General features: G+C 48.9%; 1 protein-coding gene across 10 annotated transcripts in view; it reads right to left on the bottom strand.

Moving 5' to 3' along the window:
* Positions 1–16,969, bottom strand: part of LOC144684936 (F-actin-monooxygenase MICAL2-like) — a 257,207-nt gene that overhangs the window by 125,228 nt on the left and 115,010 nt on the right. For all 10 annotated transcript variants that reach the window (XM_078549363.1, XM_078549361.1, XM_078549366.1 and 7 more), the window contains 6 exons: positions 14,944–15,070; positions 14,061–14,151; positions 6,067–6,214; positions 5,166–5,365; positions 2,836–2,951; positions 1,276–1,347 (listed from right to left, as the gene is read on the bottom strand). In XM_078549363.1, coding sequence (XP_078405489.1) covers positions 1,276–1,347; positions 2,836–2,951; positions 5,166–5,365; positions 6,067–6,214; positions 14,061–14,151; positions 14,944–15,070 — 754 coding nt within the window. The remainder of the gene's footprint in view (positions 1–1,275; positions 1,348–2,835; positions 2,952–5,165; positions 5,366–6,066; positions 6,215–14,060; positions 14,152–14,943; positions 15,071–16,969) is intronic.

Genomic DNA, 16,969 nt, shown 5'->3' with positions numbered 1-16,969 from the left:
AAACAAGGATGTCTGCATCTCCCTTCACTGGAGGAAGTTCCCTGGGCTCTTGGGGCCCACAGTGTTCAACATCACTGAGGACACCGAGAACGATGGCATCTTCCTGCTTTATGCCCCTTCTCAAATCTTAGCTCGTTCTCATCCTGCTACCTGAGCAAGTTGCTGATGGTGTGACTGCAGACCTCTTGCTTCCGACTGCACAGCCCTCTTCACTCATCCCAATCTGCCCCTTCTGACTTCTTGCTTTCAAACACCCAAGAACTGCCACCTGCGCAGCCATAGGAACCCCAGAAGGAAGGAAAGGAACAGCACGAATGTAGGGACCCCGTCACTTGATCTGACACTCTCAACCACCAGCTCAGATACTGGCACTGCATGTACTCTGGAGACCACTATAGAATTGGGATCAGAACAAGGGCATGAGTGAGCTGCAGCCATGCCAGGAGTAAAGGATGATTCAATTGTACAGCTCACCAGAGTGTGCTGAATGGGCATGCACATTGAGACGCTGCGTGCATTGGATGGCCTGCTAGACAGCTTACTATCACTATCAGGGAACAAGGAAGAGTCTGGCTCCTAGTTGGCAAAAGGGATGGAATAGAGCTTGCTCTCCATAGCCTCTGCTTCATCTCCCTGTTGTGCTGCAGACCCAGAGGTAGTGACAACGCTGTCCCCAATTGCTGTTGCAGCCTTTGTGTGGACAGGTCACCTACTCCTCTGCCCTCCCTGTGAGGATGCAGCAATTATCTCTTGTAAATGCACCACGACACTTCCATAAACAGTCCACAGTACTTTCAGGCACTCTGCAGTAGTAAAAGTTCCATGCATTTAATCTAATCTGCTTGGTTATAACATAGCTCTAGTACAGGACCCATTTTGCTGCCCTCATGTATCTTTTCTCATTACTGAACAACGCAGACATCACCAGGGCCTGCACTGCCCAACTTTGGCATCCTGGTGTTACCTCAGTCTGTTGGGGTGTGGGATGTGAGGAATGCACCATTTCACGTGTTTGGGTACACACTGGGGAACAAAATATCCCTGGAGCCAGAAGTGATACTACACAAATGGATTCTCGCCTACTGTCTTTTGAAGACAACCAATAACTGGGAGGTTTTCCCCCACAGAGAAGACCAATTCCCTACATCACCAGTTCCCATGAAGGATTTGACATGCCCAGGAAGGGAATGATGCTTCTTACATCATTTAAAGGTAGATGTTTCCATCAATTTGCTTTTATAATGCAATGTTCCAATTATCCATTATCTCACTAACCTCCTGTGACAGCAAGTCGGTCTTCTTCCTCCTCTTACTTGTGGCATCAGCATCTTCACTTTTCTTTTCTTGCTGAAAAGGAAGATGATCATTAAATACATTAAAATAAAGGCAAAATACTGCGGATGCTGGAAATCTGAAACAAAAACAAAAAATGCTGGAAAATCTCAGCACGTGTGACAGCATCTGTGGAGAGAGAGACAGAGTTAACGTTTCAAGTCCGTATGACTCTTTCTAGATCTGAAGAAGAGTCATACGGACTCGAAACGTTAACTCTGTCTCTCTCTCTCCACAGATGTTGTCACACCTGCTGAGTTTTTCCAGCATTTTTTGTTTTTGTACCATTAAATACTTGTTGTACTGGAGGGTGAATATATTGATAACTTCACAATTATACTGCAACTCAACATTTATTTTTTTTTTAAAAATCAGCATCTGTTTCTGTGGCCTTCAATATTTACAGTTCAAGAATGAGGCCATTCAGCCCATCATTTCTGTGCTGGCCTTCTGTTAGATCAATCCCAAACTAATCCCACTGCCCGCTCTCTCCCCATAGCCCTGCATCAATCCCAAGGTAATCACCCTGCCCTGCTCTCTCCCCATAGCCCTTCATCAATCCCAAATAATCACAGTGTCTTCCTCTCTCCCCACAACCCTGTATCAATCCCAAACTAATCCCACTGCCCTCCTCTCTCCCCATAACCCTGTATCAATCCCAAAGTAATCCCACTGCCCGCACTCTCTCGCCAAAGTTGTTCTCAGTCTCTGCAAATATTCCAAATGTCTACCACATTGAATATACAGCATAGAAACAAGCCATTCGGCCTAACTGGTCTAGGTTCCGAAAGGGCTTGACAGGATAGACACAAGGTTGTTTCTGCTGGCTGGAAAATCTCACAATCTCAGCATATTGGGTTGATCATTTAGGGCTAAGATTAAGAAAATTTTCTTCACTCAATGGGTTGTGAATCTTTGGAATTTTCTACACCACGGTGTTGTGGATGCTCCATTGTTGAATATGTTTAAGACAGAGACGGACAGATTTTTGGTCTCTCAGGGAGTCAAGGGATATGGGTAGTGGGTGGGAAAGTGGAGTTGAAACCCAAGGTCAGCCATGATTGTAATGAATGGCAGGGCAGGCTTGATGGGCCACATAGCCTACTCCTGCTCCTATTTCTTGTTTTCTTCTGTTGGTGGTAATGTTCCACACGAACCTCCTCCCACCCCTCTTAATCTCACCCTATCAGCATAACCTTCTTTTCCTTCATCCCTCCTCTGTTTATCTAGCTTCCCTTCACATATATCTATATTATTTACCTCAATTACTCCCTCGGGCAGTGAGTTCCACATTCTAACCACTCTCTGAGTAAAGAAGTTTCTTCTGAATTCCCCACTGAATATATTAGTGACTACCTTATCTTTATGGCCCTAAGTTCTGGTCTCACCCACAAGTGGAAATCTGCTCCACGTCTACCCTATCCTATTTCATGTGAACTTTTTCTGTGTCACGTTCCACATCAACTCTACACTTCCAACACAGAGCTCGTCATGATCTCTTACCTTTGGTGTCCGTTTCCTTGGCAACAAGTTGATACCATTGAAGATTGAATTTGATTGCCTGGTTGGAGGTGCAGACATGTTGTTGCTGCTTTCCTTATCCTGTCTGTAGATAGCCGCTGGAAAAAGACAAAAAGACAAACTGAAGTCGATGATATCATTTTAAATGATTTTCATCTACAACAGAATCAAAGGGGAATTTTTTTGAACGTGGGCTGTTGTGATCTGGAATGTACCGCCTGAAGGAGCTGTGGGAGAAAATTCAACAGCAACTTTCAAAAAGGAATTGGATAAATACTTGAAAGGGAATATTTACAACGCTAAGGGGAAAGAACAGGGGGAGTGGGACTAATTGGATAGCTCTTTCAAAGAGCCAGCACAGGCACAATGGGCCGAATGACCACTTTCTGTACTGTATCATTCTGATTCAATGATTTGGAAAGTGCGGAATCTTCTGTACCTGAGTCAAATGATCTGGAGACACAAGTTCAAATCCCACCAAGGCAGCTAGGGAATTTAAAAGTCAATTAATTAAATAAATCTGGAATAAAAAGCTAGTCTCATTAATAATGATCATAAAACCAATAGATTCTTGTAAAAACCTATCTGATTCATTAATGTCCTTTAGGGAAGGAAATCTGTCATCCTTACCCAGTCTGGCATATAATTGACTGCAGACCCACAGCAATGTGGTTGATTTTTACAAGCTTCTGCAATGGACAAGCACAGTGCCTCCCAAGCTATTTTCTAATGTGATCTCATTTTAACACTTGAAAATTAACATCACCCCAGACACCAGGAAAATCAAAAAAGCATTAAAGCAGCAGAGTAACATTCAGTAGGTAATTATTAAAGTTCACGTATTATGGATCAACATATAATAATACATCATATAAATGTGAAAATCTGTGTTTGTGAAGTGCTTAATGAAAACATTATTATTTTATGTACTCATGCAGGTGTCAGCCAAGCTCTCCATTTTTCCTAGTAATCAAAGACCCTTTTAAGTTCTTCTCCCTCCACTCCGCCGACCCCAACACACACATTGTAATCAAGCCTTCTCAATACAAACACACACACCAGCTCCACTTCCAGGACCCCTCCCCCCACTCACTCACTCAGCTGCCCTCTTTCTCTTCCCAAATGCCCCCCCTGCCCCCCATCGCCCCCCCCCGCCCCCCCACCCCCACTCTCACTCAGTAGCTGCTCTCCCCAAATGCCAATCCCCTACAAACTCACTCACTCACCAGCCTCTCTTCCCCTTCCGTCCTTTTGGTCTAGTTGTTGGTACTTGTGAAGCAAAGTCACTATCCTGAGGTAAGGAGCATGTACAAGAGGTAGACAGGACCAGAAACACAGTAAAGTCTGAAGCTGCCACTCACCTTCCTGGCTCAGGTGCATGACCTCCTGGTTTTTGCTGCACTCATTCAGTGACTGAGTTACACTTGCCGGCCTCCTGCCTGCACCAAGTCGGGGCGCAAGCATCCCGGGCCCACTTGGCACTCGCTTCTATGGTTAAAGAGCAATTTTGGCTCACTGTTTTCCCCTTGCTGTTTGGCGACAGGGATCCAGTGAGTCCAAGGCTGCGTCACCAGTCTCCACAAGCGCCATGGCTGTTTTGGAGGAGCGGGAGCTTGCAACTCCAAATGTGACCTCTGCGACCCCATCATACGGTCATGACCCACAGTTTAGTGACCCAGCCCATCGAATCATTCATTTGTAGGGGGCTCACCACCACCTGCTTAAAGGCAATGGGGGATGGGCAATAAATGTTGGCCTTGCCAGCAATGCTCATATCCCAAGAAAGAATAAAAATGTACCGCTTCCCACTATACTCACTGACCCATATCAGCTCCTGGTCTATCAGTGCTTTAGCTTTACAAGCCTCCTCTGAAAGACAGCACCTCCAACAGAGCAGCACCCTTCCAACAGTGCAGCACTCCCTCAGTACTGCCCTTCTGGCAGTGCAGCACTCCCTTAGTACTGAACCTCTGATACTGCAGCGCTCCCTCAGTACTGACCCTCTGCTAGTGCAGCACTCCCTCAGTACTGACCCGCTGACAGTGTAGCACTCCCTCAGTACTGATCCTCCGACAGTGTAGCTCTCCCTCAGTACTGACCCTCTGATACTGCAGCGCTCCCTCAGTACCGCACTGGAAGTGTCGGCCTGGAGTTTGTGCTCAAGTCTCTGGAGTGGATCTCAAACTCCCAACCTTCCTACCGGGAGATGAGAGGGCTGCCCACTGAGCTCTGGTTGACACCATGATCAATATTGGGGGTTATGAAATGAGTATAATTCATCAACAACACATGTTAACAGATGGATCACTCACAGGCAGTTGAACGTAGGTTGCCTCGGAAGTACTCATAGAACTTGGAGAGGTACATGACCATGCTGAGTTTGTCAGGCTCGCTGACTGAGGCCATCTCCTTTCCTGTGGTGACTGGAGAGATTCCAAATTCACGTTCCGCTACATCAAAGGCCAACTGGTTGTTTTTGGCAGCGTCTTCTTCATTCAGTGCATCAAAGTCACTGGAGAAGAAAGAAGAAGGGTCACATCACCAGGGTAGGGGTGTAGAAGGTGGGGCTAGGGGGCGGTCTTGAGGCTGGGGCAAGAGTTAGGGGTGTAGGGCTGAGGTGGTTGTGGGAGGTGGGGATTAAGAGTGGATTTCCTGCGCACTAATTCACAGGCTTCAAAAATATCCAACTTTTACCAACTTAGTCAACTTCACCAACGATGCAAGATCCAAACTATGACCAAGGTCAGCAGAACATACTAAGTCCTACAAAAAGAGCAAATTGCATTTATATAGCACCTCAAAAATAAAAAAAATCCCAACATGCTTTACAGGAGCATGATCAGATAAGAAATTTTGACACTGAGTCACATGAGCAGAAATTAGGACAGGCTTGGTTGAAGAGCTGGGTTTTAAGGAGAGTCTGAAAGGAGGAAAGAGCAGAGAGGTTTAGAAAGGGAATTGCGGAGCTTAGGACCCAGGCAGCTGAAGGTATGGCCACCAATGGTGGAGTAAAGGGAGTCAGGGAGGGACAAGAGGCCAGAATTGGAAGATCACAGAGGTCTCAAAGGATTTGTAGGGCTGGGGGAGGTTACAGAGATAGTGAGGCCATGGAGGAATCTGAAAACCAGGATGAGAATTTTAATGTGTTCAGGGATTGGGTTTTGGATTAACTCACTTTTCATTGTTACAGATTATGCAAAAATTAAATCATACATTAGTTGTGGACAGAAGTGATGTATGATCGCGCACAGGGCCAGGCCATTACTCCAGGAGGTGGTGAGGTCAGTGATTGTCACGTTCTTGTAGCTCTCTGTTTGCTTCTGGCACCAGGTCAAAAGCCTATTGGGACGAATCTCCGATTCTGTGATTGAGAGATAAACACAAGACAAGGGATAAGCAGGTTGGTAAGCGTCATACCCAATGTTCTATAGATCTCAAATTTACAGAAAACAGGCCTTTATGTTTATGCGCCACATGATTCTCCTCCTACTCTCATCTACCCCCTGCCAGTCTGCCTGTGTATCACTCGATTCCCTTCTCCTTCATGTACACATCAAGCCTCTCTTACAAGCATCAGTGCTGTCTGCTTGACTACATGACGCAGAGAGTTCGATATTCTCACCATTCTCTACGTAAGGAAATTCCTCCTGAATTTTATAATGTCAATGACTATCTTATATTTATGCTCCCTTGTTCTGGATTCACCCACAATGGGAAACAAATTTTCTGTATCCACCTTATTGAAACCCCTTCATCATCGTAAAGATTTCTATTAGGTCACCTCTTTGCCTCCTCTTTTCCTGAGCCACAAGCCCCAGCCTGCCTAATCTTACCTGATCGTTTCATCCCCCCAGTTCTGGTTAACACCATTGTCAATCTTTTTGCCTGTGCTTCAATATCCTTGTTGACCAGAGCTATACACAGAACTCCAAGTATGGTTTATTAAACAGCTTGAAAATCCTCAGAATAAATTTAACCTCTATGGTATGTGGACAGGCGAGATGAAATGGGAACCAGCATAGAGCAGTTGGGCTGAATGGCCTGCTTTAGTGCTGTGAATACTTTGTATTCAGTATGTTTGTTTGTTTTGTATCTCCACATGCATTCTTTCCCCTTTTGGGGAATAGTGGGGAAGTGATGGAAGGATTAACAGGCTTTTTACTCGGTCTGTTGAGTCCTCGAGTGGGACTTGAACCCAGAGCTTCTGGCTCAGAGGCAGAGGCACTACCGACTGAACCACAAGGCTCCTTTTCTAATATGTAACCTGGAAACAGCTGCTGCCAATGCCAATGGACAAAATCTCCCGAGACTTTCCTCTGTCCGCTTTTCTGGAATCAGGTGTTGAACATGTTAACACCTTCCCATAAGAGGAAGGTCAGCATTCTAGTCAGGTCTCGAGTTTCCTCTAATTATTAGGAATGACGTCAGTACTTTATTAATTTGAGTACATATATTTTAGCAGCACCAGATATAAGAGTGAAAGTAAAACCGCTTACATAAGAACATAGCAAACAGGAGCCGGCACCCTGAGCCTGCTCTAGCAGTCAATAAGGTCACGGCTGATCTTCTGCCACAACTCCAATTTCCCGCACAGCTCTCTATTCCAAAAAAACACACTCAACAGCTGACCAGCCATAGCTGTTTGGGATAGAGGATTCTAAAAATTCACAACCCTTTGAGTGAAGAAATTTTGCATCATCTCAGTCCAAACCAGCTGCCCCGCTATCCTCAGACTATGCCCTCTAGACTCTCCAGCCAGGGAGAAACAGCCTCTCAACATTCACTATGTCAAGTTATGTAAACGTTGTACACATTTCAACATGATCACCTCTCATTCTTCTAAACTTCAGAGAATATAGGCCCATTCTATTCAATCTCTCCTCAAAATGTTGACTGGGCTCCGTAGTTGAATGTTTAATTGGCTGCAAAGCACTTTGGGACAGCTTGAGACCCCGATAGATGTTACTTAAATGTGTTGGCAGTGAAGAGACTTTTATTTTTGTTGCTCATTCTCAGGGTGTGAGTGTTGCTGGAAAGGCATTTGTTGCCCATCCGGCCTCTTGGCTAAGATCAAGTGTAGTGTTGCAGGGGCGACACCATGGTCCTGCCATGGCAAGGTCGGGATGGAAGGGCGAAAACCAATCGCAATCCGAATTCATACCGTGGGTTACCTATCACCGTCCGAGTCACGGTGAACCACAGCGACGAAGGAGGATCACCTATGGATCGGGGCTTCTTCACCAGGAGGATCCTGTTGAAGGCGTGCGGCTTCCAAGCTACGGAGATCTTCACCCTGCACGACTCCCGCAAAGGTGGTTATTTTGACGTGACGTTCAAGCGGGTGGCAGACTGCGTCCGGCTCCTGAGGGTGTTCGAGGAGAAGAGAGACCTGCCGGAGATGAAGATCCTGACGGCGGAGCCGCACTTTTCTCTGCCGTTGCAACGGGAACGTGAGGTGATGGTGCATGTGTACAACCCCTTCGTCCCTGTCGCCGACGTGGTCACCTTCCTCACCAGGTACTTCGATAAGGTGGGGAGCGGCACTGAGATTCGAGACGACTTGGGGATCTGGACAGGCAAACGCCTGTTTAAGGTCACGCTAAAGACCGATGGTAAGGGAGCCATTTTCCACCCTCCTTCCAGTTTCGCTATCGGGGGAAACCGTGGCTACCTGGTCTACGCTGGGCAACCCAAGCATTGTCGCTCATGCGGCAAGGCTGGTCATGTGGCGGCCAACTGCAGCGCCTCCCTCTGCAAGATCTGCAAACAGGAAGGGCACCAGACAAAAGACTGCAAACAGGCCAAGTGCTGCAACCTGTGTGGCGAGGCAAGTCACCTCTACAGGACCTGCCCCAAACGCTGCCGTACTTACGCACAGGCAGCCAAAGCCGACCACGGGGAAGCAGAAGAAATGTTCCGTGTCACTCCAACCACCAAGGCCCCCAGGGAGCTCAACGGGACAAAGGAGGACACAGAGAGAGACAAGGTGGAGAAAGAGATTGAGGCAACAGAGAGCCAATCAACAGCACTACCCCCTGAACCTTCCAGTCCTCAGGACAGCGAATCAATGGAGGAGGAGGCAGCAGTGGAAAAGCAGCAGGGGGAGTGGCGGACGGTGAAGAACAAGAAAAGTAAGAGGGAGCGAAGAAGAAGCAAAGGCATTTCCCAGAGAAGCGGCAAGAGGCGTCTCCCATCCGACACGGATGACAAGGGCAGCAGCTCTTCGGATGAGGAAGTGCCAGAGCGGCACCGACAGAAGAGGCGGCAAAGCTCCAGGGCGTTGGAGGACGAGACACCCGAGCTCCAGAAAATTGGAGACAACAAGGAGACCAGCGCACCCCAACTTGGCCTGCAACCTGAGGAGGCCAGTGCACCACAGCCCCTGGAATCTGGGAGCAGTGAGGCAATCATCGCACCCCAGCTCCAGGAAGCCGGGAACAGCAACCCCCCAGAGGGGGTGAGTTTTGGAGAAGCTTCTCCAGCAAAGGTCATCTCAAAATCCGCTCACTACGTGAACCTCCAGATGCCACTGGAGCAGAACACGGCCAAGGAGATCTACCTCAGCCCATCCAAAGTGAAGGAATTTGAGCTCACTACGGGTATGAAGGAGCAGACTAAAGGTCTGGGACTCTCAGAGACAGTGGGTTTGGTAGGAGAATAAATGCTTTAATATGGGTTTAAAGATTGTATCCATAAATGTGCGTAGCATTAAATCTACTACGCGATGTGTTGCGACCTTGGACTACCTAGCCAAGGTCAAAGCTGACCTGTTGTTTCTGCAGGAGTGTGCGATACCGCACCTCAGCTCCTACAGGCAATGGTCACGATGGTGGTCCCACGGGCCATCGATCTGGTCGGGCGGAAACGACTCTCGTTCCTCCGGCCTGGGTATTCTGCTGCGGGGAGGCAACTTCACCGTCTCCGAGGTCAAGGAGGTGGTGGGCGGGCGACTCCTGGTAGCAGACGTAATGTACAAGAACGCTCCACTCCGGTTAATAAACGTGTACGGCCCGGCACAAGGGGCTGAGCGGCTGGAGGTTTTTCAGCAGCTCCCACTGCTGCTGGCGACCTCCAGGCCGGTCATTCTGGGCGGGGACTTCAACTGCATCATCGATGCGGCTGGACGATCCAGCAGGGCCGGAAGCAGATTGGACGCTACGTCCAGATCCCTGATGGAAACAGTTAAGGATGCCAAGCTGCACGACGTCTTCAGCAACCCTGCAGACGGAGCGCAGCGTAGATACACCTGGTCGCGGCCAGACGGGTCCATTCGTTCCAGGATAGACTTCCTGTTTGTGTCCCGTGCATTCACAGTCAGATCCACCGACGTCAAGCCGGTGTTCTTCTCTGACCACTGCCTCCTACTGGCGGACTGCCACTTGGAGGAAGACCTGAGGGTGGGCAGGGGGGCATGGAAGCTAAATGTGCAACTGCTGACCCCAGAGAACATTGAGGAGCTCAAGAGGGAGTACAAAGGTTGGAGAACCGTGAAACCCCTCTTTGAGTCCCTGACACACTGGTGGGAAGTGATCAAGGGAAGCATCAAGAGGTTTTTCATCCGCAAAGGCACCCAGAAAGCTAGAAAGGAACAGAGGGAAATGTCCCGACTCCAGGAAAAGATGCAGAATCTGCTCCGGCTGCGGTCGATGGGGGTCGATGTCAAGGAGGAGCTCCAAGAGGTGAAGGGCCAGCAAGCCTCGCACTTTGCCTCGGAGGCCTCCAAGATCATCTTCCGTTCCAGAGTCCGCTCCGTGGAGCAGGATGAGACGTGCTCACGTTTCTTCTTCCAAAAGGTACACAGAGAGCGCTCTGTGATCAGCAGCCTGAAGGAAGAAGACGGCTCAGTAAAGTCATCACGGTCCGACATTCTGAGGATCAGCAAATCCTTTTATGCCGGTCTGTATGACGTGAAGCCCACGGACAGCACGGCCTCCCAGTCCTTCCTGTCCTCTATCACGGAGGTCTTAGACCACAGTACGCGGGAGAGCCTAGACAAACCGCTAACTCCTGACGAACTGACTAAGGCCCTCGAGTCCTTCGAGAAGAGTAAAACCCCCGGAAGCGACGGCCTGCCGGCGGAGTTGTATTCGGCTCTGTGGGACTTGATCGGCCCAGACCTGCTAGAAGTGTACGAGAGTATGCTCCTGGCCGGCAGCATGTCAGAATCCATGAGGAAAGGCATCATCACCCTCATCTACAAGCACAAGGGGGAAAGGGAGGAAATTAGAAATTGGCGACCCATTTCACTGTTGAATGTGGACTATAAGATTCTGTCCAAGGTCATCGCCAACCGGGTCAAATCCGCTCTGGAATTGGTGATTCACCCTGACCAGACCTGCTCTGTGCCAGGCAGGAAGATCTCTGACAGCCTGGCGCTGCTCAGGGATACGATTGCCTATGTACAGGACAGGGGTGTGGATACCTGCCTCATCAGCTTGGATCAGGAGAAGGCCTTTGACAGAATATCGCACACCTACATGGGGGATGTGCTCTCCAAAATGGGCTTTGGGGAGGGAATTCGAAATTGGATCCAACTGCTCTACACTAACATCAGTAGCGCAGTCTCAATCAATGGGTGGGAAACAGATAGCTTTCCGATTAAATCTGGAGTCAGGCAGGGCTGTCCTCTCTCGCCTGTCCTTTTCGTGTGCTGCATAGAACCCTTTGCCGAGTCCATCAGGAAGGATCCGGGCATAAGAGGAGTGACGATCCCAGGCAGTGGAGGCACTCAGGTAAAAGCCTCCCTGTACATGGACGACGTCGCCGTCTTCTGCTCGGATCCGCTGTCGGTGCGCAGACTGATGCACGTCTGCGACCAGTTCGAACTGGCCTCGGGAGCCAAGGTAAATCGTGGGAAGAGCGAGGCCATGTTCTTTGGGAACTGGGCTGACCGATCCTTTGTCCCCTTCACTGTCAGGGCTGACGGCCTGAAGGTGCTGGGGATATGGTTCGGAGGGACCGGGGCATGCGTTAGAAACTGGAAGGAGCGAGTGGCTATGGTGAAAAGGAAACTGGGCATGTGGGAGCGACGCTCCCTCTCCATTGCGGGTAAGAACCTGGTCATCAGGTGTGAGGTACTCTCGCTGTTGCTGTACGTGGCGCAGGTCTGGCCCATTCCACACTCCTGCGCGATGGCGATCACTCGAGCCATCTTCCGCTTTATCTGGAGGTCGAAAATGGATCGTGTCTGCAGGGACGCGATGTACAAGCCTCTAGATAAAGGGGGAAAAAACGTGCCCAACATCGCCCTCATACTGATGGCCACCTTTGTGTGTGGCTGCATCAAGCGGTGCGTAGACCCTCAGTACGCAAACACCAAGTGTCACTACGTGCTGAGGTTCTACCTGTCCCCGGTGTTGCGAAGGATGGGTCTGGCCACGCTGCCGCGGAACGCTCCAAGTAGTTGGACCGCACCGTACCACCTGTCCCTGGTGGAAAAATTTATGCAGAAAAACACCTTTGACCACAAGTCCATCAGGCAGTGGTCAGCACGTAACGTCCTAGAGGCCCTGAGGGATAAGGAGAGGGTGGACCCTGTGGGATGGTTCCCCGAGCAGACTGTCAAAGTCATTTGGCAGAATGCCTCATCGCCAGAACTTTCCAACAAGCACCAAGACGTAGCTTGGCTGGTGGTGAGAAAGGCCCTCCCCGTCAGATCCTTCCTACACGCCAGGAGTCTCACCCCCTCTGCACGATGCCCTCGAGGTGGCTGTGGTGGGGAAGAGACCGTTGTTCACCTCCTTGTGGATTGTGCCTTTGCAAAGAAAGTCTGGAGAGAGATGCAGTGGTTGCTGTCGAGGTTCATCCCGAGCGATTCTGTGACACAGGACTCTGTGCTCTACGGGCTGTTCCCAGGGACACACACCGAGACAAACATCGACTGCAGCTGGAGGATCATCAACTCGGTGAAAGACGCGCTTTGGTCTGCCCGAAACTTGTTGGTCTTCCAGCACAAAGAGTTGTCCCCGACCGATTGTTGCGGACTGGCACAATCCAAAGTCCAGGACTACGTGCTGAGGGACGCACTAAAGCTTGGGGCAGCTGCCGCAAAGGCGCAATGGGGAAGGGTCGCTGTCTAAGACCTTTCTACCACAGCGCACCGAGAGACTGGGAACTGTTTAGAGCCCCTCGGGCTGTACAGATCAAAATGAAAGGCTGTAAATGATTGTAATATTGTTTGTACTGATGCACCTGGTGATACATTTTGTAAAAGTTTAACCTGGATTGTACCCTTGTAATGTTGTTTTTGAAATGGTTTTGAATGTGATTGAAGATTTTTTATGAATAAAGTATATTTTTACAATAAAAAAAAAAAATCAAGGCAGCAGATGAATGGAAAAATCACCAGCTGGAAATTCCCCTCCAAGTCATACGCCATCCTGACTTGGATCGACAGTCGCCTGCTGTTCCTCCAATGTCACTGGGTCAAATGCCTGGAACTTCCTTCCTAACAGCACAGTGAGCGTACCTACGTCACATGAACTGCAGCGGTTCAAGAAGCTATGGAGGTCGGGGGAGGTATCTGACGAAGAGGGTAGTATCATGGGTTGGGGGGTGAGGGTTTCGGGGGGAGGGGAGAAGGTGTCAGGGGAGGGGATATCTGGGGAGGGGAGCAAGGTATCGTGTAGGGTGTGCGAGGATTTATGTCGGTGGGGGGATGTATCATGTGCGGGGTGGGGAGGTATCGTGTGTGGGAGGGGAGGTATCGCGTGTGGGAGGGGAGGTATCGCATGTGGGAGGGGAGGTATCGCGTGTGGGGGGCAAAGGTATCGCGTGCAGGAGGGGGAGGTGATATCGCGTGCTGGAGGGGGAGGTGGGATCGTGTGCAGGGGGGAGGAAGTATTGTGTGCGGGGTGGGAGGTATTGTGTGTGGGGAGGGGCGAGGTATTGTGTGTGGGGGGGGGCAAGGTATCGTGTGTGTGGGGCGGGGGGGGGTGGGGGGGGAGTGGTATCGTGTGTTGGGGGAGTTATCGTGTGCGGTGGGGGAGGTATCATGTATGGGGTGGTATCGGGGGTAGAGGGGCGGTATCGTGGGGGGTGGAGTAGAGACAGGTGGAGAGGTTTTGGGAAGGGAATACAGAGCTGTAAGGCTCAGACAGCTGAAGGCTCCAATGTGGGGTAATAAGAATGGGGGATGGTCAAGAGACCAGAGCTGGAGGCCTAAAGAATACCATCAGATCCAACCTCGATTAGAAAACTTGACTCACCACGACGTGAAACTTTGGTAGACTTTCGAATGGAATTTATTCTTTCTAGTGGACAGTTCTTCAGATCAGTTGTGATGTACAGCTGACGAACCTGAAGGAAGTTAAAGGAAATTTTCAGTTTATTCTGAATTCAGTATATCCACCACCTGCAAGTTTCCTTCCAAGTCACATACCCTCCTGACTTGGAACTACATCGCTGTTCCTTCACTGTTGCTGGATTAAAATTCTGGAACTCACTTCCCCAACAACACAGTCGACGTAACTCCACCACATGGACTGCAGCAGTTCAACAAGGCAGCTCAGCACCCTCTTCTCAAGAGCAGTTAGGGGTAGGCAATAAATACTGGCCTTGACAGCGAAACTCAGATCCCAAGAATGAAAAAAATTGGGTCCAGACGAGATTTACTGGAATGGTTCCAGGGATAAGGGAATTCAGTTCTATGAAGAGGCTGCTGGAGCTGGGCTTGTTCTCCTTATGTCAGAGAAGGTTAAGGAGAGATTTAATAGAGGTCTTCAAAATCATGAAGGATTTTGATGGGAGTAAATGAGGAGAAATTGTTTTCAGTTGTAGGAGAGTTGGTAACCAGAGGATGCAGATTGGCAAAATAACCAGAGGCAACATGAGGAAACTTTTTTTTTTAAACACAGCGAGTTGATGTTGATCTGGAATACGCTGTCATTCAAACAGATTCAATACTCAATTTCCAATGGGATACGAACTTGAAGGGAAACTTTCACAGGGCTACAGAAAAATAACAGGGTAATGGGACTAATTGGATTAGCTCTACCAAAGAGCCGACACTGGCACGATGGGCTGAATGGCCACCTGTAGCATTCTATCATTCTATGCTTTTAAGCGACGTATATGTCACAATGAGCTTACCTGGTGAGGCTGGACACAGTTTGAGTTGAGGTTGGGGTACCTTGTCCCTGGATCTATGGTGTACTGGTCAAAGTTCTTGTTGATGTTTTCTGGTGTGGTTTGAGGTAGCAGTCGATAAATACTTTCTCTGGAAAGATGGGGGGCAGAAAATTCGATCACATTTAATAACACTACACTTCCCAGCAAACAAAGATGCAAAGAACTTGCATTTCTGTCACGCCTTCCACGTCTCAGGATATCACAAAGCGTGTTACAGCCAGTGAAGTATTTCTGAAGTGCAATCGCTGTTGTAATGTAGGAAATACGTCAGCCAATTTGCACAAAGCAAGGTCCCACAAACAGCAATGTGAGAATGACCAGAAAATCTGTTTTTAGTGATGTTGGTTGAGGGATAAATATTGGCCAGAACACCAGGTCCCCTACTCGTCTTGCAAATAGTGCCGTGGGATCTTTTATGTCCACCTGAGAGAGCAGGTGGGGCCTCAGTTTAGCATCTCATCCAAAAGATAGTGTCTCCAACATAGCAGCACTCCCTCAGTACTGCACTGGGTGTATCGGCCTAGGTTACATGAGGGTTTCTCTGACTGACATCTGAATGGTCCCCTGTTCAGTGTTAATACCAAACATGATGGGAATCCAGAGTGAATGGGAATCAAACTCTCAAAACTCAATATGTTCTATAAGACAGAGGCTTTATAAACCGTTTGGCAGGTTTTAGCTGCAGTGGTGCATCTCATCACCTGTCCTGTTAGATAAATCGTTTCCCACACCCTTCGGTTCAAAATGATGTGCACCAAAACTTGCTGGGTGTGTGAGCTGATAAGTGTGTGATGAGGGCAATGGGGAATCTGGGACCTCAGTGAACAACGGGTCCAAGAAATAAGATTTTGGGATTGAGAAATAAAGGAGCGATGGAGAAGGAAATTGGATGAAATCAAATCAAATCAGATACAGAAAGAGAAAGGTAGGGTGGAATCGCCTTAGAAGACTCTCGGGTGTCAGGACCATTTCCGCTGATGATGTCCGAGTCCTTCCCAGCTGTGCAATCTTCCTGGAGGCGGCCAATTAACAGGCCACTTCTAGGATCCCCAACCAATGAAGGATGTCGGGGTGGCGAGGCTTCATTGGCAGTAGGGCCAATTGGATTGCTTGAAGCTTTGGCAGATGGCACCGCTACCAGTAGAGGTTGGTGCTGCTGACATTGGAAGGAAACAGTTGAGAGCACCTCAGGATGGGGGAGCCCTCTGAAGAATTAATATTAAAAAAAAAGGTGAAAATAATTGTGGCCACAGCTGTCAGGCCATCATTGTGGAGAGCGAGTCCTTCCTAGGATGGTCTGCGGCCACAGCTTTAGCCCTCTGGCAGCACCCCCCACCCCACCACCCCCGGAGGCTGTGTCCACCCATCTGCTAGGCTTCAGCCTCTTTGTGTAGACCCATTTGCCATCGGGAAGATCCAGTGGTTTAACAATTCTGCTCCCAATCGGGCACTTGATGGTCAATAATTGGCTACACTCTGCTGCTGGGTGGGTAGCCATTGCCCTTCTAAATCCTCCTCCAGGAAGATCGTTCAGAGGCAGGAACATGTCAGGTGGCCGGCCTGACACCAACTTTCACAAATGCCCCTCCCTCCCACCACCAAGGCTGCCTCCGTGTGGCTGGTAAGATTCTGTTCAAAGAGAGGAAAAGAAAGATTAGAATAAGAGAGAGAGAAAACAGAGACAGAAAGTAACCGTTTAAATCTCCATAACAACTTACTACCTACAGGATTACGATTGAACAATTTAAATTGTTTTTTTTCTGAGCCAGGGTAATTAATTGGCATTGCATCAACAATTATCATGTCACTAAAAGGGTGCTTTAAGCTGTAAGTTACAGCCCCAATTTTCTCTGGCTTGATCAAGGAGCAACGAATGTGTAAGTCCTTCAAATTCTTAATAGGGCAGCTAAGGACAAGATGCCATCCCTGTGAAGTTAACTATGGAGCAGTGCAAATTGCCCAGCAAGTTCTAGAGATTCACCACCCA

Source organism: Cetorhinus maximus, chromosome 9 (assembly GCF_964194155.1).
Source record: "Cetorhinus maximus chromosome 9, sCetMax3.hap1.1, whole genome shotgun sequence".
Taxonomy (NCBI): Eukaryota; Metazoa; Chordata; class Chondrichthyes; order Lamniformes; family Cetorhinidae; genus Cetorhinus; species Cetorhinus maximus.
The sequence above is the reverse complement of the archived record's forward strand: the minus strand, read 5'-3'. Positions and strand labels throughout refer to the sequence as shown.